The sequence below is a fragment of the Peromyscus californicus genome, unplaced genomic scaffold (assembly GCF_007827085.1).
Source record: "Peromyscus californicus insignis strain IS unplaced genomic scaffold, ASM782708v3 Scaffold_4__1_contigs__length_199733344, whole genome shotgun sequence".
Classification (NCBI taxonomy): domain Eukaryota; kingdom Metazoa; phylum Chordata; class Mammalia; order Rodentia; family Cricetidae; genus Peromyscus; species Peromyscus californicus.
The window spans coordinates 93,779,596-93,800,205 of NW_026294562.1; the positions used below are offsets into that span (position 1 = coordinate 93,779,596).

The 20,610-nt window shown below is 42.6% G+C and overlaps 1 protein-coding gene and 1 pseudogene across 1 annotated transcript in view; both read left to right on the forward strand.

Moving 5' to 3' along the window:
* Positions 1-5,700: 5,700 nt before the first annotated feature.
* Positions 5,701-20,610, forward strand: part of Tmem41b (transmembrane protein 41B) — a 31,070-nt gene continuing 16,160 nt past the window's right edge. Inside the window, exons 1-3 of the mRNA XM_052714802.1 lie at positions 5,701-6,067; positions 15,286-15,403; positions 20,209-20,337. Coding sequence (XP_052570762.1) covers positions 5,947-6,067; positions 15,286-15,403; positions 20,209-20,337 — 368 coding nt within the window. The 5' untranslated portion in view covers positions 5,701-5,946. The remainder of the gene's footprint in view (positions 6,068-15,285; positions 15,404-20,208; positions 20,338-20,610) is intronic.
* LOC128095642 (FUN14 domain-containing protein 2-like) lies at positions 15,410-19,851 on the forward strand (annotated as a pseudogene).

Genomic DNA, 20,610 nt, shown 5'->3' on the forward strand with positions numbered 1-20,610 from the left:
CTCAGGATGGGGAGGATGGAGCGTCAGAGGTTTTCGATCATCCTCAGCTACATAGCAATTTTGAAGTCAACCTGAGCTGCATATCTGCATATGACCCTGCTTCAAAACAAAAAAAAAAACTGGTGAAAAATAAGTCCACTTAGGGATCCTGGTGCGGGAGAAAGAAGGGTGAAGAAATAAATAAAGAACTGAAGGGCACCACCACTCCCAGCTAGGAAAACTTTTTTTTTCCTTCTTTCTTCTTTTTTTTTTTTGTTTTAGAGACAAAGTTTTTTATTTTTGTTTTTTGTTTTTTTTTGGTTTTCCGAGACAGGGTTTCTCTGTGTAGTTTTGCGACTTTCCTGGAACTTGCTTTGGAGACCAGGCTGGCCTCGAACTCACAGAGATCCGCCTGCCTCTGCCTCCCAAGTGCTGGGACTAAAGGCATGCGCCACCACCGCCCGGCTGTTTTGTTTTTTGCTGCCCTTGAACTCACAGAGATCCACCTGCCTCTGTCTCCTGAGGGCTAGGATTAAAGGTGTCAACCACCTACTGCCTGTTGGGAAAACTTTCTTTTAATTCACCAATTTACCACTTTGGGGTTCTTCTTCATTCTGTCATGGTGCTTCATTTTCTTCTGCTACCATCTTTCAACAGTCCCTACATTCCAAGTCTGCGGATGATGAAGCTCTTAATTTTGTTGGTCAGTAATGTCCTTATTGCACCTTCACTTATAAAAATATTTCTGCTGGAGTTATAATTCTTGGCTAGAAATATTTTTTATACTTTAATAACATTGTCCTATCCTCTTCATGTTCATGCTATTGTTATTTTTTTTAATGAGAAGTTGGCTCTGTATGTGTGTGCACACAATTTTGAATGTGTGCATGTATGTGGATGTTCATATGGAGGCCAGAGGTCAATATCATGCGTCCTCCTCTATTCTTCACTGTATTTTGTTTGGTTGGTTTTGTCTTTTTCAAACAGGGTCTCACTATGTAGCCCTGGCTGGCCAAGAACTCACTGCATAGACTAGGCAGGCTTCTGACTCACAGAGATCTACCTGGCTGTCTCCCAAATCCTGGGATTAATGGCCAGCGACATCACAACTAGCTCTACCACAAGATCATGCGTGAATGTGTGTGTGTGTGTGTGTGTGTGTGTGTGTGTGTGTGTGTGTGTGTGTGTGTGTGTGTGTATGTGTTTGCCTGGACATATGTGAACAGAAACTAGAAGAGGGTGTTGTATCTTCTGGAACTGGAATTACAGATGGTTTTGAGCTACCATTGGGTATTAAGAACTATACCCTGATACTATGAAAGAACACCAAGTGATTTTAACTGCCAAGGCATCTCTCCAGCCCCATGCACCTTATTTTTTGAGACAGTCTCTCACAGGACCCGGAGCTCACCGATTTGGCCAGACTAGCTGTCCAGTAAACATCAAAGACCCTGCCATCTTTGTCTCTTCAGTACCAATTCCACAGGTGAGCCACCATGCTTGGTTTTTTATTTGGGTGATGGGGATCCAAATGAAGATTTTTTTTTGTGCTTTCTTGGTCAACTAATCTATGTCCCCATCTCAGGGTCTCTTTTTTTTTTTGTAGTTCAGGATAGTCTTGAACTTACTTTGTAGTTTTTCTTTATTTTTTATCTTACTTTTAGTTAATTGCACTTTTCCTATTTGGCTTTACTGTCTCCTTTTTTTTCAATGCTGGGACAGACTCTAGGGCCTTGTGCTTACTAGACAAGTAAGTGGTCTACCATTGAACTCAATAATCAACTCTTTCTCCTCCTTTATTGTTGTTTTGCAGTGCTAAGTAAGGATTAAACCTTGGGCCACATACTTTAGTCCAGCACACTACCAAATTCTTAGCCTAATTTTTCTTTTTATATTTACTTATTGTATATGTGTACACTCAGGATACTGTATTAGTGTGGAGGTCAGAGGACAACTTGTGTGAATTGGTTCTCTTCTTCCACCTTGTGGGTTCTGGGGCTCCAACTCAGGCTGCCAGGCTTGCCAGTAAGAACCTTTACACACCGAACCATCTCACTAGTCTCTCTCTCTCTCTCTCTTTTCTGAGGACAGGGTTTCTCTGTGTAGCTTTGCGCCTGTCCTGGAACTCACCCTGTAGCCCAGGCTGGCCTCGAACTCACAGAGATCCACCTGCCTCTGCCTCCCAAGTGCTGGGTTTAAAGGCGTGCACCACCACCACCACCACCACCACCACCACCATCACCACCACCACCACCACCACCACCACCACGCGTCTGTTTCTCTTAATTAGAGCAAATGTTTGGACCCACAGACAGGCCTTAGGATTGGTGATTCCAGCAACAGTATTACATAGGTTTTCTCAAACTCTTCTCTCTCTCCCCACCTGCCTGCTCCCCTCCAGGACCTCATGTAGTTCTTCCCTGGCGGGCCTCAAACTCACCATGTAGATGAAAATGGCTTCTAGTTCCTGAGCTGTGATGACAAGGTGGGGCATCACACTTAGCTCTTTTGTTGTTGTTTTATTTTGAGACAGTCTTATGTAGTTCAGGCTGGCCCACAACTCACTATGTAGAAGATGACCTTGAAGTCCTGATCCTCCTGCCTCCACCTTCCAAGTGTTGAGATTACAAACTTTAGCACATGCCTGGCTTTATGGCTTTAATGAAGACTTCAGAGGAAAATGAAGAGCCACTTCTTAAGAGTGGTCATTAATGCAAGGCCTTAATAAAAACAGGCAAACGGTCCTGGTTGGAGGTGGGATATAGCTCCCTGGTGACTATATGCTTATTATACAGAAGACCCTTGGGTTCAATTCCCAACACTGAAAACAAAATTATTTTCAATGAATGGGTATTACAGAATTTACTTAACCATTTTGTGTGTGTGTGTGTTGGGTTACAAATTGTTTCCATGTTTCTGTCATGTGAACTGAATTCCCAGAAAAAAAGCAAAACCAATAACAAAGATTCAGTTGACTGACTGATTAGAACATCATGGCTATGGACAATTAGCAGGATGCAGATCCAGAGCTAAATTATTTTGGGCTGTCTTCAGTCTCCTTAAGAGCCATTCACTGAAGCTAGGCCTGGTGTGAATGCCTTTAGTCCAACACTGGGGAGGCAGAGACAGGCGGATCTATGAGTTTGAGGCCAGCCTGGTCTACAAAGTGGGTTCTAGGACAGCCAGGACTACACAGAAAAACCATGTCTCAAAACACCAGAAAAAGAAAAAGAGCATTTCACCTGTTTTTGACATATCATAATTTCATATTTTTATGATTATCAGGTAATGATAATGGAATTATCATTTTGGAATGAATTAACTTAATAATAAGCTTCCACCAATCAAAAACTAAGACTATCACCAGATAGTATTGAAACTTATAGCAGAGATTTCTCCCACTCTGCTGTAACCAATATATATATAGGTGGAAACATTAGAAACGAGTCATATATACATATTAAATATTATATATGTAAATATATAATTTTATTTATTTGGCTGGGCAGTGGTGCATGCCTTTAATCCCAGCATTTGGGAGGCAAACACAGGTGGCTCTCTATGAGTTCAAGGGCAGCCTGGTCTACAGATTGAGTTCTAGGACAGCCAGGGCCACACAAAAAAACAAAAAAAAGATTTTATTTGTTTGTTTATGTGTGAGTGCCTGAATGTATGTCTGTGTCCCATGTGTGCACAGGTAACAAAAGGTGCTGGATCACCTAGAGCTGGAGTTTCAAGCAGTTTACACTTCTGTTGTGGGTGCTGAGAACTGAACCCAGATCCTCTCTCTGGAGGAGCAGGCAGTTCTCTTAACCACTAAGCTAGCACTTCAGTCCCTGTTTTTGTTTGGTTTGGTGTGGTTTTTTTTTTTGAAACAGGACCTCACTGTGTATCCCTGGCTGTTCTGGAACTTGCTATGTAGACCACGCTGGTCTGGCACTCACAGAGATCTGCCTGTCTCTGCCTCCTATGGGCTGGGATTAAAGGCATGTACCACCACTGTCAGAGTTGAATAAATTCTTACTCCCGGGCTGGAGAGATGGCTCAGAGGTTAAGAGCACTGGCTGTTCTTCCAAAGGTCCTGAGTTCAATTCCCAGCAACCACATGGTGGCTGAAAACCATCTGTAATGAGGTCTGGTTCCCTCTTTGGGCCTGCAGGGATACATGCAGGCAGAATACTGTATACATAATAAATAAAAGAGAGTAAAAAAAAAATTAAAAAAAAAAAATTCTTACTCCCTTTCAGGTGAGAGCTGTTTTGTATTGTCAACTACTATACTAATGTTATTAGAAATGAGTTTTCGGGCTGGAGAGATGGCTCAGCAGTTAAGAGCACTGACTGCTCTTCCAGAGGTCATGAGTTCAATTCCCAGCAACCACATGGTGTCTTACAACCACCCGTAACAAGATCTAGTGCCCTCTTCCGGTCTGCAAGGACACATGCAGGCAGAATACTATATACATAATAAATATTTTAAAAAAAAAGAAAAGAAAAAAATGAAATGAGTTTTCTAGCTGGGAGGTGGTGGCACATGCCCTTAGTCCAAGCACTTGGTAGGCAGAGGCAGGAGGATCTCTGTGAGTTAGAGGCCAGCCTGGTTTACAAACCGAGTTCCAGGACAGGGTCCAAAGTTACACAGAGAAACCCTGTCTCGAAAGGAAAAAAAAAAAAAATAAAAGAATGATTTCTTTTTAAAAGTTTTAGCAATACTACATTTATTACTGTGTGTGTGAACGAATGCCATGTCAAAACCTGAGGACAACTTGCAAGAGTTGGTTCTCACCTACCACTATATGGGTCCCAGAGACCGAACTCAGATTGTCAAGTTTGGAGACAAACACCTTTACCCCCTGAGCCGCAATCTCCCTGGCTAACAGATTGTTTCTTATAAATGTAATTACTGGACAGGAACAATCCAATTTTCTCCCCTTTTGTCTCATTTTTAAAAATAAACTTAGAAGTTGCTTTCACGAAGGAAGTCCCCAGTATTACTTTCGATACCGGCTTTTAAAGAAGCTAACGAGTAAAGGAGTTAACAGGATAGGGGGATGCTCAGTAGCAAAATGTGTGCTTTGCATGTCCAAGGTCTCGGATTAAATCTGCAGCACAAACAAAAACAAAACAACCCTGCAACTTAAAAGGGGGGCGGGGGGACTCTAATATACTTACCAGCGAGAGGCTGGATAGCTGTCCTGAGGGGCAGGAGTAGAAAAATTGGGAAGAGATAAGTCTGGGTTCAGAAAACTCCAAATAGAAAGAGCTAGGGCGAATTTACATGTGAGTGGTGGGGTTGACGGCGGGAAAGCATTTGTTTTGAACCAGAAAACCTGGATTCGAAACTCATTTCTGCCACCTAGTGACCTTCATAGGTGGCACCTTGTCTCTGGGCCTTAGTTTTTTGTCTAATGTTTTAAGTTTTCCACGATCTTCAGCCCAGGCTTCCAGCTCCCACCGAGCTTGTGACCCATTTGCAGAGGAACCTGCGGAACCTTCAATCGGAAAGCGCCAACTAATCGCGCGCAGACACTTCCGGTCGGCGGGAACAAAGAGTCTGAAGTACTCAAGGCCTCACTTCCGCGTGACGGAAGTTGCGCAGAGACGTCGGTCCGCAGGCTGCAGACCCGTGACTTGGCACTGCGACTGCTCATGCGTCTCGCACGCGTGAGGTAGGTAGGCGGGGTCCCGGAGGAGGCGGGGCCCGCCCTGACTTGTCTCGCGGTTACTGGGCCTGCGGGAGCGCGCGAGGCTCGTGGGCGGTGCTGGGCGGTGCTGGGCGGGCCCTAACCGGAGGTCCCCGGGAGGCTTTGCCCGGAGTCTAGCTGCCGAGGTCGTCTGGGGTGAGGGGGTCGCGCCGGAAGTGGCTGTGCCGCGCGCTTGGTGTTGGTAGGAAGCTGCTAGGAGAGTTTAGTCATTCAAGGGGGCGCGGCACCACTGGGCGTTCTTCACGGCCCCCTGCAGCACAGCCATGGCGAAAGGACGTGTCGCCGAGCGAACGCAGACGGGGCCGCTGCACTCGACCCCGGCCGGGGACCCGGCAACCGGCACGCGGGGTTCCACTACGCCAGGCAGCAGAGACCACCTGAAGGGTGAGTGGACCTGCGGGCCGGAGCTCAGGCTACCCCCAAAGGTCGGAGGGTCGAGTCCCCCAGCAGGTCTCAGAGAAAGACGGACCTCAGCTCCCAGGGACCGCGGCAGGAGAGTGGTGTACTTGGCGGGGGGACCGCATGACAGAGGGTCAAACTCCTAGTAGATACTTCCCCAGTTAAAAGAAGCAGTGACGCTGACTTGTTGAAGATCAGACAATGAGGTTGGTTACCCAGGCTACCTACTAGACAGGTGTTTAAGAGACTCGAGGCTTCTTTGCATTGTTTTACAGATGAACAAACTGAGGACAATGCAGGTAAATGATTTGTGCAGAGTCACAGAGCCAAACTAGGGTAGTGATTAAGAGCAAAGACTTGCCCTTCCAGGTGCCACTTGAAAGTGTCAGATCCTGTGCTTCCATTTACCCTGCTTTGTAACTTTGAGTTTTGTTTATGTTTGTTGTTTTTCGAGACAGGGTTCCCCCTGTGTAGCCCTGGCTGTACTGGAACTTGCTCTGTCGACAAGGCTGGCCTGGAACACAGAGATCCTCCTGCCTCTGCCTCCCTAGTGCTAGGATTAAAGGCTTGCGCCACCAGCACCTGGCTTGGATTTTATCTATCTATCTATCTATCTATCTATCTATCTATCTATCTATCTATCTATCTATCTATCTATCTATTTATTTATTTACTTATTTATTAAGACAGAGTCAGGGGTTGGGTGGTGGTAGCTCACGCCTTTAATGTCAGCATTCGGGAGGCAGAGGCAGGCGGATCTCTGTGAGTTCAAGGGCAGCCTGGTCTACAAAGTGAGTTCCAGGACAGCCAGAGCTGTTAACAGAGAAACCCTGTCTCTAAAATAAAAGACAGTCCAGGCTGGTCTGGAATTCACAGAGATCCACCAGCCTCAGCTTAAGGAGTATGCTACCTTGCAGAGCTGGATTTGTAACTTTAAAAAACTCAGTATCTGAATTAAACAAGAATAGTAATAATAGTATCTACTTAGTCATTGGTGCGTGGTGTAAACAAAACAGTTCACATAAGCTTGGCTTCTATGAAATGGAGGATAAACCGGGTGGTGGTGGCGCATGCCCTTAATCCCAGCACTCGGGAGGCAGAGCCAGGCGGATCTCTGTGAGTTCGAGGCCAGCCTGGGCTACCAAGTGAGTTCCAGGACAGGCGCAAAGCTACACAGAGAAACCCTGTCTCAAAAAACCAAAAAAAAAAAAAAAAAAAAAAAAAAAAAAAATTGTAAATGTATAAAGTAAGTGCTTTGATTTTTGTCATGGCATGAAATTATTCATTGCTTTTCAGCAACTAAAGTGATTACATTCTTGTAAGTGCTTTTGAAGCTCAAACATCTGAAATGATCAGAATGATCATTAAGTTGTTTGCAGCTCATGTCCACTGCTGTCTTCTACCACTACTAATGGCCAAAACGGTGCTCTTGTAAGAATATTCAGTGGAGGGGTTTGGGAGATGATTCAGTGGTTAAGCACACTGGCTGTTCTTGCATAGGATCCTGGTTCAATTCCCAGCACCCACATGTCAGCTCATCACCATCTGTAACTCTAGTTCCAGGGTATCTAGCACCATCTTCTGGGTAATGTGCACCTCCCACCCCCCATAATAAAATAAATCTTTAAACAATCATACACAGTGGAAATGTGTTCTCATCTGACTTTAAATGTGTGTTTTGAAGATTTGTATGATTTGGCTCATAGGTTTATGTATTTGCATTTAGACTGTGGAGCTAAATAATTTTGTATAAATGAAAAAACTCTTAGAAACAAATTGTTGCTAAGGCCTAAGTCTGCTTTGAAGTGAACACTGTTTTTGAAGACTCAAATGTGGAGAGTGAGAATAATCCAAGCTTTAGGTTTCTTGCAAGGATGTTATCCAGGTAGAGCAAGCGTAACAATAATTGTCATTTGGCTTGAGATAGTTTCAGTTGTGCATGTTTGTTTGTTTTGTTGTTGTTTGTTTTAGAGTTATTAAATACATAATAATAATAATAATACCTCAGAACATCCAGAGTTCTTTATGGTGGTTTCTTTTATCAAATGACTTGGAACTACACACTACACATCCATAAACAAAAGGATAGAGATTCGAAGATGTGCCCTCTAGGAAAAGTGGGGTTTAGATAAGTCTAGGATATGGGAAGGGGATTCTGAGCTAGGGGAAACAGTAGGCTTGAGGGGTAGTGTGACCCCTTTATGTGTGTCAGTAAAGAAGTTAGTTTGTCACCAGTGGACGGGTAGCTGTTGGGTGATAGGAGATTAGGTTATTCTATTTGATATGATTATGTTAGTTAGGCAAAAAAGATTTTTTAAAAAAATCTTATTTATTAATGACTCATTTTTTTCTCTCCCCTCACCCCCTGCCTTTCCTAATGTTAGGAATTCTCTTTGTAGCAAAAGATTCTGTGGCCCTCTTATGTGATAGGATTTTTTTTTTTTTTTTTTTTTTTTTTGGTTTTTCGAGACAGGGTTTCTCTGTGTAGCTTTGCGCCTTTCCTGGAACTCACTTGGTAGTCCAGGCTGGCCTCGAACTCACAGAGATCCGCCTGGCTCTGCCTCCCGAGTGCTGGGATTAAAGGCGTGAGCCACCACCGCCCGGCATGTGATAGGATTTAGTTTACTTAGTAGTCTGTTGTAGTGGTACCATTAGTAACTAGTTACCAACCAATTTTCTAGGATTGGAATAACAATTTTTATTGATTGTAGATAGCAACTTGCCATTAAAAAAAAGGCAAAGAGAAGTAAAGATTCTAATAATCTTTGATTGAAAACTACTTAGTGATAGAATCTTCTTACAAATTCTGAAACACTTTAGTGTATGTTTTTTGTTTTGGTTTTGGTTTTGGTTTTTCCAGACAGTGTTTCTCTGTGTAGCTTTGCGCCTTTCCTGGATCTCGCTCTGTAGACCAGGCTGGCCTTGAACTCACAAACATCCGCCTGCCTCTGCCTTCTGAGTGCTGGGATTAAAGGCATGCGCCACCACCGCCCGGCTTTTTTTTTTTTTTTTTTTAAAGTTTTATTTATTTATTATGTATACAATGTTCTGTTTTCATGTATCTCCGAAGGCCAGAAGAGGGAGCCAGATCTCATTACAGATGGTAGTGAGCCACCATGTGGGTGCTGGGAATTGAACTCAGGACCTCTGGAAGAACAGCCAGTGTTCTTAACCTCTGATCCATCTCTCCAGCCCTTTTGTTTGTTTGTTTGTTTGTTTTGGTTTTCCGAGACAGGGTTTCTCTGTGTAGCTTTGTGCCTTTCCTGGAACTCACTTGGTAGTCCAGGCTGGTCTTGAACTCTCAGAGATCCGCCTGGCTCTGCCTCTCGAGTGCTGGAATTAAAGACATGCGCCACCACTGCCCAGCCTTTTGTTTGGTTTTAAGATAGTCTCCCATATATCCCAAGATGACCTGGATATCCTTCTTCCTCAGTACTGAGAGTAAGACCATCTCTATGAGACATCTGTATGAGAGATGGTCTTACTCTATAGAGATAGTCTTACTCTATAGTCCAAGCCTAGACCGGGCTGGGGTCCATCTTTTGGCAGTCCTGTCTCTGTCTCCCCAGTACTGGGATTGCAGACAGGTGCCACCATCAGTGACCTTTTGTGTTTGTGAGGTTTTTTTTTTCCCTCTTTTCTTGTTTTGGCATGAGTGTGTGTGTGTGTGTGTGTGTGTGTGTGTGTGTGTGTGTGTGTGCGCGCGCGTGTGTGTTTTAAATGTGCATGTCTGTAGGTGCTTATGCTTGGGAGATGGATACAGGAAGATCAGGAGTTCAAAGTTACCTTCGATTACATTTTTGAGTAAGGTCAGGAGTTCAAGGTCACCTTTGATTACATTTTTAAGTTGGAGGCCAGCCTGGTCTACATGAAACCATCTCAAAAAATAGAAAGCATAGAGGTACAGTATGGTTACTTTTAATTTTTTTAGGCTGCATTCATTTGTTTATTTCCTTATTGAGAGGGATTTTCACTGTGTAGCCTTGATTGAACTGGAACTCACTGTGTAGAGATCCATCTGCTTCTGTCTCCTGAGTGCTCAGACTGAGTGCTGAGACTGTATTGAAGGTGTTGATGAATGTAAAAATTTCATAGAGCAGGGTCTAGAAGGAAGTCTGTTAACTTTTAACAAAAAGATAAGGATAAGACTTAGTAAGGACAGGGTCCTTGGGTACAGGGAGACTCTTGTGACAGGGTTGTCAGTGATAACCCAGATTGAAGCGGAGAAAGTAGATGGACCTGTAGGTTGACAGAGTGTGACTCTTTCTCAAGTAGTACCTTTGACCTGGGAGGAAGTTGGATAGGCAGATAGTTGGATGAGTATGATACTATTAGATAATAATATTAACAAGTATAATGGTAGTGTTGGGGAAGATTTAGAAGCTAATGCATTTCAAGTACTGGCCTGGTGGCTGCCAGAGCTAAAGCACACCCATCTAACATAGTTGTACAAAAATACATTAGTAGTATGCATGGTACAGATTCAGATGGAAATTATAAAAACGATTTATAAATGAATTATGCTCAGAACTATAAATGGCTTGCTTGCTAGCCTTTAGGTTTACTAGGATTATGCAGAAGCGTTGTTGAATCATAATTATCAGCACTGTTTACTACATATGAAAAAGTGGAGCCTCAGAATTGAATGTCACTCAAGTGTTTGTGAACCTTTTCCCATGTTTTCCTACTTTGCTGGTGAGCATAATAACAGCTGATAGAGGCAGAGGGGGCTCAGTTTCAGACAGTGAAGAGAACAGGTGTCAAGTTAAACCTTAGAAGTTAGGTCACTGTTAAAGAAGTAGCAAGTAGATGTGTACTCAAAACTCTGGTTAGTTAGTGCTCTGTAGTCCAGTGAACCTTTTCTGAAACATGTCCCCACTGACCCTAACTTAGGACTGGTGAATTCTTAGTGCAGAGGAAAAAAATAATTAATTTTCCAGATAATATAACAAATGCCTTATTTAATATTTTACTTCAGAGCTGGGCCACATGCCTTTAATCCCACAGCAGCGAGTCTCAGAAAGGAAAAAAAAAGTTTTAACTTCAAAGACTGTTTAAGTCCTTAAAATGTATTTAGGAACATATAGTACAGGTTAGAAGATTCTTTCCCCCATCTCTTTTTTTACTTTATTTTTATTTATTTATTTATTTTTTTTTTTGGTTTTTTCGAGACAGGGTTTCTCTGTGTAGCTTTGCGCCTTTCCTGGAACTCACTTGGTAGTCCAGGCTGGCCTCGAACTCACAGAGATCCGCCTGGCTCTGCCTCCCGAGTGCTGGGATTAAAGGCGTGCGCCACCACCGCCCGGCTACTTTATATTTTTTGTTTTTTATAATTTAATTTAATTTTACATATCAGCCACGGATTCCCCTGTCCTCCCTCCTCCCGCTGCTCTCCCCCCCTTCCTCCCCAATCCACCACCCATTCCCATCTCCTCCAGGGCAAGGAGTCCCCTGGGGATTCAGTTTAGCCTGGTAGATTCAGTCGAGGCAGGTCCAGTCCCCTCCTCCCTTCACCCAGACTGAGCAAAGTGTCCCAGTATAGACTCCAGGCTCCAAAAAGCCAGCTCATGCACTAAGGACAGGTCCCGGTCCCACTGCCTGGGGGCCCCCCATACAATTCAGGCTAATCGACTGTCTCACTTATCCAGAGGGCCTGATCCATCTTTCCCCATCTTTTAATCTTCAACTAAAAATTGCCTTTATAGTGTCCACCAAGTAATCTATCTGTCTGGCCTTCCTATGACATCTTTAAGCCCTTTTGAATTTGTATTTATGGTGGTGTTGGCCTGCTTCTTGGAAGCAGAGGTTGAACATAGTAATGCCGAGCATACAGAGAAGTGTGTTCAGTCTGTTACTTCTGTAGAGTTATCAGGAATGGGGAGAAGATCAACTGTTTGTTCTTAGAAATCATGCTTGTGTTCACAGATACTTGCACAGTGAAAACTAATTTTACTAGTTTTAATTTTAAGTTAATATTAAATTATATTACTATTGCTGGGCAGTGGTAGCGTACACCTTTAATCCCAGCACTTGGGAGGCTGAGGCAAGCAGATCTCTGTGAGTTTGAGGCCAGCCTGGTCTCAGAGGGAGTTCTAGGACAGCCAGGGCTACACAGAGAAACTATCTCAAAAAAACAAAAACAAAAAAATTTTATTACTATCAAATACTTTGAGTTCATAGACTTCTCAATGGGACAAGTTAATTCTAGATGGTAGGTTAAAAAGGTTTTTGACATTTATTTATTTATTGGTGGGTAGATGGGACATGTGTATGTGCCAGAACACAGTATTCCAAGGCACACATGTGGAGGTCAGAGGACAATTTGCAGGAGTCTGATCTATCTTTCCTTTTTTGTGGGTGTCAGGGATGGAATTCAGGTCGTCTGTCAGGTTTGGTGGCAAGTGCCTTTACCTGCTGAGCCATCTCCTCAGCTCTCCAGATAGATATAAAAATAGTGTGTCTTTAAAAGACAGCAGGCATAATAAAAAAACTAGACTACTTATATACTACTTATATGTATGACATGTCTTTGCTTTGATGACAGCCCATTGAAAAAATTCTCTGAACTCAGTTTTTATGTAATCTTTTTTTTTTTTTTTTCTTTTTTCTTTTTTTGGTTTGTTGAGACAGGGTTTCAGGGTTTCTCTGTGTAGCCCTGGCTGTTCTGGAACTCGCTATGTAGACCAGGCTGGCCTTGAACTCAGAGATTTACCTGCCTCTGCCTCCTGAGTCCTGGGATTAAAAGTGTGGGCTACCAAGCCTGGTCCTCTTATTTATCTTCTAAGACTACCTGTTTTTTAATTTGATAAGAAGACCAATTAGCCTTATGAAAACTGTGTGTGTGTGTGTGTGTGTGTGTGTGTGTGTGTGTGTGTGTGTGTGAGATTTTTTTTTTTTTTTTTTTTTTTGAGGCAGGGTCTCCTTGTACAGCGCAGGTTTGTCTCCAACTCTCAGTTCTCCTGCCTCAGCTTCCTAATTGCTGGGATTAGTTAGGTGTGTGCTGCCTGCCATTCCTTGCCTAGTCTTCTGTCCTTGCAACAAAAGCTACATTTTTTGATTGAGTTAGTTTTAATACATACTGATGTTTTTATAACTTTTTTTTGTGTGTTATGTATATGGTGCATGCATGTAAGTGGGTAGGTTTGAGCACTTAGGCTCATAAATACAGAGCCTAGAACAGAAAGGTGTCTTCCTTTATTGCTTTGTGCCTTACTGCCTTAAGATAAAATCTTTTACTGCATAGGAAGCTCCCCTTTGGGCTAGGCTGGCTCAATGTGAGTCTGGGGATTCAAACTCAATACTCATGTTTGCAGTATATGCATTCTTTTTTTTTTTCAATATTGAAAAGTGGTCTGGACATTTTATTTTCTATTTTTTTCCATTTTTCTTTATTAAGAAATTTTCTACTCTACATACCACCCACAGATTCCTCCCATCTCCCAGACCTCCCTCCCAAGCCACCCCACATCCCCACATCCCCCAAATCAAGGTCTCCCATGGGGAGTCAGCAGAGCCCGGTACACTGATCCTAGGCAGGGTCAAGCCCCTTCCCACTGTACCAAGGCTGCGCAAGCTGCCACACTACAGGCACCGGATTCACAAAAGCCTGCCCATGCACCAGGGACGGATCCCGATCCCCCTGCCTGGGTGCTCCCTAAACAATTCGATAAAAGCAACCATCTTCCATATCCAGAGGGCCTAGTCCAGTCCCGTGGGGACTTCACAGCCACTAGTCTACAGTTCATGGGCCTCCAATAGTGGGGCCGGTCATCCCTGCCTTTCTTCCTGTCATGATCTCCACGTTCCCCGACTGCAGAATCCCTCCTCTATCTCGATTGGCTTCCCGGAGCTCAGCCCGGCGCCTGGCCTTGGATCTCTGCATCTGCCTCCATCAGTCACTGGACAAAGGCTCTATGATGATAGTTAGGGAATTCGCTAGACTGGTCACCAGAGTAGCCCAGTCCAGGCACCCTCTGGACCACTGCCAGCAGTCCAAGGTGGTGTCATCCTTGTGGGTTCCTGAGAGCCTCCCCAGCATTCTTACTTAGCTGTTTTCCCAGCTCCATAACTACTGTTTTGTTCTTAAAGGTTTATTTTTATGTATGAAGATTTGGCTGCATGCATGTATATGCTCCACATACCTGTGCCTGTGGAAGCTAGAAGAGGGCATCAGATGCCTTGGAACTGGAGTTTTGGATGTTTGTGAGCCACCAGCCTCTGCAGCTCTTGATTCTTGAGGCAGAGGTCTTGTTATCTATCCCAGGCTAGCCTCAATCCCACTATGTAGACGAATTTCTGAATGGTCTTATTAAATAAAAAAACACGGAGCCAAATATAGGGGTGAAAGCCTTAGATCAGGGAAATAGGGAAAGCCACCAGCCAACCTTACCTCAACAAGTCTGCAGCTACCAAATGCGAGTTACTTCCTGTCTACCCACCCACGCCTTTATTGCCTTGCTGTTCTGCCCTCTGATTTGCTCTCTGTCTAGCTATGTCACTTCCTCTTCCTGGCCAGCTCTGTCACTTCATGTTTGCATAGGCCTCCAGAACTCTATGGTTGGTACTGGGATTAAAGGCATGTGTCACCATGCTTTGCTCTGTTCCCTAGTGTGGCCTTGAACACACAGATCCTGCTTGCTAAGTGATAGGATTAAGGGCATGTGCTACCACTGCATGACTTCTTTGTTTACTTAAAATGGCTTGTTATTTCCTCTGATCTCCGGGCAAACTTTATTAAAGTACAAATAAAATATCACCACACTATTATCTTATCCCAGGCTGGCCTCAGACCTTGAGAAGTTCTTCTTCCGTCTAAGAGTTGGGTTTACAGGTTTGACCTGTCACACCAAGAGTAATTTATGTATGTGGTATGTACTTTTGTGTGGGTATATGCATGTGCAGGCCAGAAGTATCTTCCTCAAAAAAAAAATTTTTTTTTGAGATGGGGCCTTACTATGTAGCCCTGGCTGTCCTAGAATTATGTAGATGAAGTTGGCCTTAAATTCAAAGAGACCTGCCTGCTTCTGCCCCTGAATGCTGAGAGATGACCAATAAGTAGTTCTTACAGCAGTTGAAGTAATTGGTTTAATGTCATGGTTTTAGGTAAAAGTTTGAACAGTTTTTGGGAGGAAAGGATTTGAAGAAATTATTACTTAGCTTGAAATACTATTTATTTTAATTACACTTTTTTTTTCTTCTTTCAGACAAACCTTGTGCAGAAGCTGGGTCAGCAAGAATGTCACTCCTTATACTGGTGTCCATTTTCTTATGTGCAGCTTTTGTTATGTTTTTGGTATATAAAAATTTTCCTCAGCTTAGTGAGTAAGTATGCAACAAGAGAAACTAAAAATGTCTATATATTTTAGATGTTAAGTGAATTCAAAGCTAAATTTCCTTTGGCAACAGAACTGTTAAGGTCTTGTACCAGCTCTCATAGATTATAAAAGCCCATGAGCACTGTTATATCGGATTTCCCACCTTCCTACCCTTTTGTTTTCAGACAGATGGTCTTATCCCCTCTCTGGTCTAAACTCCCTGTTTTCAGGAAGAATGACCTTGAACTTCTAATTCTACTGTCTCCACCTCCCTAGTCTGAGATGATCCCAGATTTTCATCCAGGGTTTCCTGTATGTTAAGCAAGCAATCTACCAACTGAGATATGCCCTCCCAGGCCTCCTTCCTTTCTTTATTTCCTTCTGGATCTAGCTCTGTAGACCAGGCTGGCCTCGAGCTCACAGAGATCTGCCTGGCTCTGCCTCCCGAGTGCTGGGATTAGAGGTGTGTACCACCACTGCCTGACTATTTCCTTCTTTTCTTTCCTTCGTTCCTTTCTGTAGCTAAAGTTTTCCTGTGTTCTGCTAGGTCTGCCGCTGCTCAGACCCAAGTAAACACACAAAGGTTTATATTAATTTAAACTTCTCAACCATTAGCTCAGGCTTAATACTGACTAGCTCTTACATTTAAACTCAGCCCATTTCTATTAATCTATATGTCGCCTTGTGTTCTGTGGCTTTACCTGTGTGCCATTACATGCTGCTCCCTGGATGGCAGGCTGGTGTCTCCTGACTCAGCCTTCCTCTTCCCAGAATTCTTCTTGTCTGCTTATCCCGCCTATACTTCCTGCCTGGCTACTGGCCAATCAGCATTTTATTTATCAACCAATCAGAGCAACATATATTCACAGCATACAGAACATCTCACAGCACCTTCCTTCGTTCTTTAAATGAAACGACATTAGAATTTATTAAGAAAAGGATAGGACAAGTGTGGTGGCTCAAGCCCTTAATCCCAGCACTGCAGGGGCAGAGGTTGAGGTAGGTAGATGTCTCTGAATTCAAGGCTTAGCATAGTCTTCCAAGAATAGGGTAATAGTCCACATCCAAGGGTTACCAAAGGTTTCTCAAGCTAGAAAATTGCCTTGACTCTTTGATTTTTCTGTGGAAGGCTTTCCTAGAATCAGTTCCCTAATTAAGAAATCATCTTTCAAAAATGACCATGGGGCTGGAGAGATGGCTCAGCCGTTAAAGGCTAGGCTCACAACCAAAAATGACCATGACCAGTCAAGGAAACTTCGATGGAAAATTTGAGGCACTGGATCTTGCAGAATTAACTAAAAAGCAACCATAGTGGTGTAAGCTCTTTGGGCAGGAATCTGGGCCGTCAGCTGAAAACTATAGTGTAGCAACCCAGCTGTTAATTGGAGGTATTGCTGGATGGGTTTCTCTGTATAGTCCTCGTTGTCCTGGAACTAGCTCAGTAGACCACACTGTCCTTGAACTCAGAGATCTGCCTGCCTCTGCCTTCTGAGTGCTGAAATTAAAGGTGCACTGGTTTCGTATTCCAGAAAGTTGGAAAATTGGCTGCAACAGCTGTAGGAGGTGGATTCTTTCTACTTCAGCTGGCAGACCATACTCGGTACATCAAAGTTGACTGGCAACGAGTAGAGAAAGACATGAAAAAAGCCAAAGAGCAGTTGAAGATTTGTCAGAATAACCAAATACCAACTGAGGTCAAGAGGAAAGCTGATGAGGTTGTGTCATTTGTAAAGAAGAATGTTCTAGTGACTGGAGGATTTTTTGGAGGCTTTCTGCTTGGCATGGCATCCTAAGAAATACAACTTCTTTTTTTTTTTTTTTTTTTCTTCTTGCCAGCAGCTTCTACACTCAAACATAGGACAGTGGACACTCCTCTTCCTTCTCTCCTCCCGTGCCTTCCTCCCTGTTGTGGCAAATCTGAATGGCTTCCATAGGCTTCTTCTGGTACAAGGTTAATACAGGCCTTCTCATGAGCTTGACATGTTGGAAGACAATAGATGTTAACTCTCCCAGTATACTCCTCACTACTTGGTCAATGAGTAGCTTAGTAAGAATGTTCCCTTTCCTCTATGTAAGCTCCTTTTCCAAACTTGATTTGGAAAAGCAGCATGTAATTACTTTAGTATATTACATGGAAAGGAACCAAATACATTTGCCTTTAAGAATTTAAAAAAAAAAAATCATCTTTCTAGTGGCTTTCAAGTTTTTCTTTCCAAACATGATTACTAGAAGACATTTTATTAATTTATATATATGTGTTTTGTTTTTTTGAGACAGGGTTTCTCTGTGTGGCCTTGGCTGTCCTAGAACTCACTCTGTAGACCAGGCTGGCCTCAAACTCAGAGATCCACCTGCCTCTGCCTCTTGAGTACTGGGATTAAAGGTGTGCACAACCACTGCTCAGCTAACCTATGTTTTTCGAGTCAAGTTCTCTTATATAGCTCAAGCTGGTCTTGAATTTAAGATCCTCCTGCTCTGCCTCCTGAGTGCTGGGGTTGTAGGTGTTTCCCACCATGTCCAGTGAGATTTTTATAAGTGACTGTGTATGCATGTGATTTCTCTTTCAATGTATATTTTTAAATTTTCTGTGTGTGTGAGCTGAGAGTGTATGTATTTTAGTTTTTGAAGCAGAATTGAAGTTTTCATTAAAGACAGTTTAAACAGATCTTACACACTGAATTAATAGAGGCTCTGAGGAAGAAAGTAACACACCCATGTGGGCTTCTCAAAGGAGAGTTGCCTGCCTGTTTATATTGTTAAGCAAATACTAACTTTTTTTGAGATAGGTTATGTATATATGTATGTATGTATGTATGTATGTATGTATGTATTCATTCATCCATCCATCCATCCTTCTATGTACCCTCGTTCTGGAACTCTCAATATCCACCAGGCTGGTCTAGGACTAACAGAGGTACTCCTGTCTCTGCCTCCTGACATGAATTTAATTTTAGATCTTTTCTGGCTTTAATAAAGGGATAGGAAATAAAGAGGTGATTTAAGGTAATCTTTGTTTACAATCTCTGTAATAACATACATAATAATGTAGTTAGGTACCTTTTCTAGTCTGCTATTTTTCAATATATTTGTGTGTGTATATGTATGTGCCCACTTCTGTAGAGTATTTCTGGTTTTAAATTTCATCAGCAAGAAGCCGCTTTAGTTAGGTATTTTTATAGTACTAAGAAAGGTAGCATGCAGCCAGGTGTGATGGTATACATCTGCAGTTCCAGCAAACTAGTTACTCAGTCTGAAGCAGGAACATCAGTAGATCCATAAACTGTAGATTAGCTTGAGCATCAAAAATATAAAAAAAAGGAAAATAACATTCTGTCATTATCCTGCAGGGGAAATAGTCATAAAAGTACATTAAATTCAGCCAGGTGGTGGTGGCACATGCCTTTAATCCCAGAACTCAGGAGGCAAAGATGGGCAGATTGCTGTGAGTTCAAGGCCATCCTGGTCTACAGATTGAGATCTAGGACAGGCACCAAAACTACACAGAGAAACCCTGTCTCCCCCCCCCAAAAAAATATATTAGATTAAAAGATAGCTTTGATTTTATTATTTATTTAATGATTTTTTTGTTGTTGGGTCTCACTATGTAGCCCTGGCTGTCCTGGAACTCACTGAGCGTACCAGGCTGACCTTAAACACCCAGAGATCTACCTGCCTCAGCCTCTGGAGTGCTAGGATTAAAGAGGTGTGCCACCACTTCCTAGTTTTATTTAACTTTTTTTCTGAGACAGGGTCTTGCTATGTAATCCTGACTGCTCTAAAACTCACTATGTTGACCAAGCTAGACTTTTAATCTGCCTGCCTCTGCCTCCTAGTGCTGGGATTAAAAGCATGCACTACTTATATCCTATTTACCCCATTTTTTTGGAGACAGTATCTTCCAATGAAGCCCAGATTGTCTTCAAACTCCTGCCTCAGCCTACACACTTAATTGGGGTTATCTATCTCCCCTGGCTTTTTACTTTTCCCTTGCTATTAATTTTGTTTTCTATTTGCTGCCTTGTTTAGAAGTAAATGGTTTCTTGCTTATAAAAATTTCAACTGGGCATTTTTGGTCTTTGGAAACAGGGTTTCTCTGTGTAGTCCTGGCTGTTCTGAAACTCTTCTGTAGATCAGGCTAGCCTAGAACTCATAGTGATTTGCCTGCCTGTCCCTCCCTGAGGGTTGGGGTTAAATTCATTCACTACCACTGCCCCACAAGTATGTTTTTAATATGTTAATACATCTCTTAATGTTTAAATTAAAATTAAAGCCAATAGTGAAAGAAATGTTTTTAATCTTTGGTTTGTACCTTTTTTTGGGGTGAGGGGGGTTTGAGACAGGGTTTCTCTGTGTAGTTTTTGGTGCCTTTCCTGGATCTCACTCTGTAGACCAGGCTGGCCTTGAACTCACAAAGATCCGCCTGCCTCTGCCTCCCAGTGCTGGGATTAAAGGCGTGCGCCGGCCGGGCGGTGGTGGCGAGGCCAGCCTGGTCTCCAAAGCGAGTTCCAGGAAAGGCGCAAAGCTACACAGAGAAACCCTGTCTCGAAAAACCAAAAAAAAAAAAAAAAAAAGTTAAAAAAAGTTAAAGGCGTGCGCCACCACTGCCCGGCTGATTTGTACCATTTTGAACTTTAATTTATATGTGTATATGTTTACAGATTGTTAAATCTAAAACTTGTGAATTTGTCCTTATTACAGATAATTGTATTGCCTCATTTTTGTTTAAAACTTGATGTTTTGAATTTGACTATGATTTTTATCATGGAATTCTGGTTTTTAAAATTTTTTACATTATTAATTTTATTTCTTCAGAGAAGAAAGAGTGAATATGAAGGTTCCAAGAGATATGGATGATGCCAAGGCTTTAGGAAAAGTTCTCTCCAAATATAAGGACACCTTTTATGTACAAGTATTGGTTGCTTATTTTGCTACATATATTTTGTATCCTTTTATCTAAAAAAATGTTTTTTAATTTGTTCAAGATAAGGTTCTAAAGGTCTACTGTTTAAGTAATGACTGTTTTCCTTTTAAAATGTTAATGCAGGGGCCAGTGAGATGGCTTAGCAGATAAAGGGGCTTGTTGCCAACCAAGCATGTCCTGGATTTGATTCCTAGGACCACATGGTAGGAGAGAACATGCTCCTGAAAGTTGTCCTCTAACCTCTACACATTCCACGTAGGTCCACACACACAAATAATTTAATATTTAAAAAT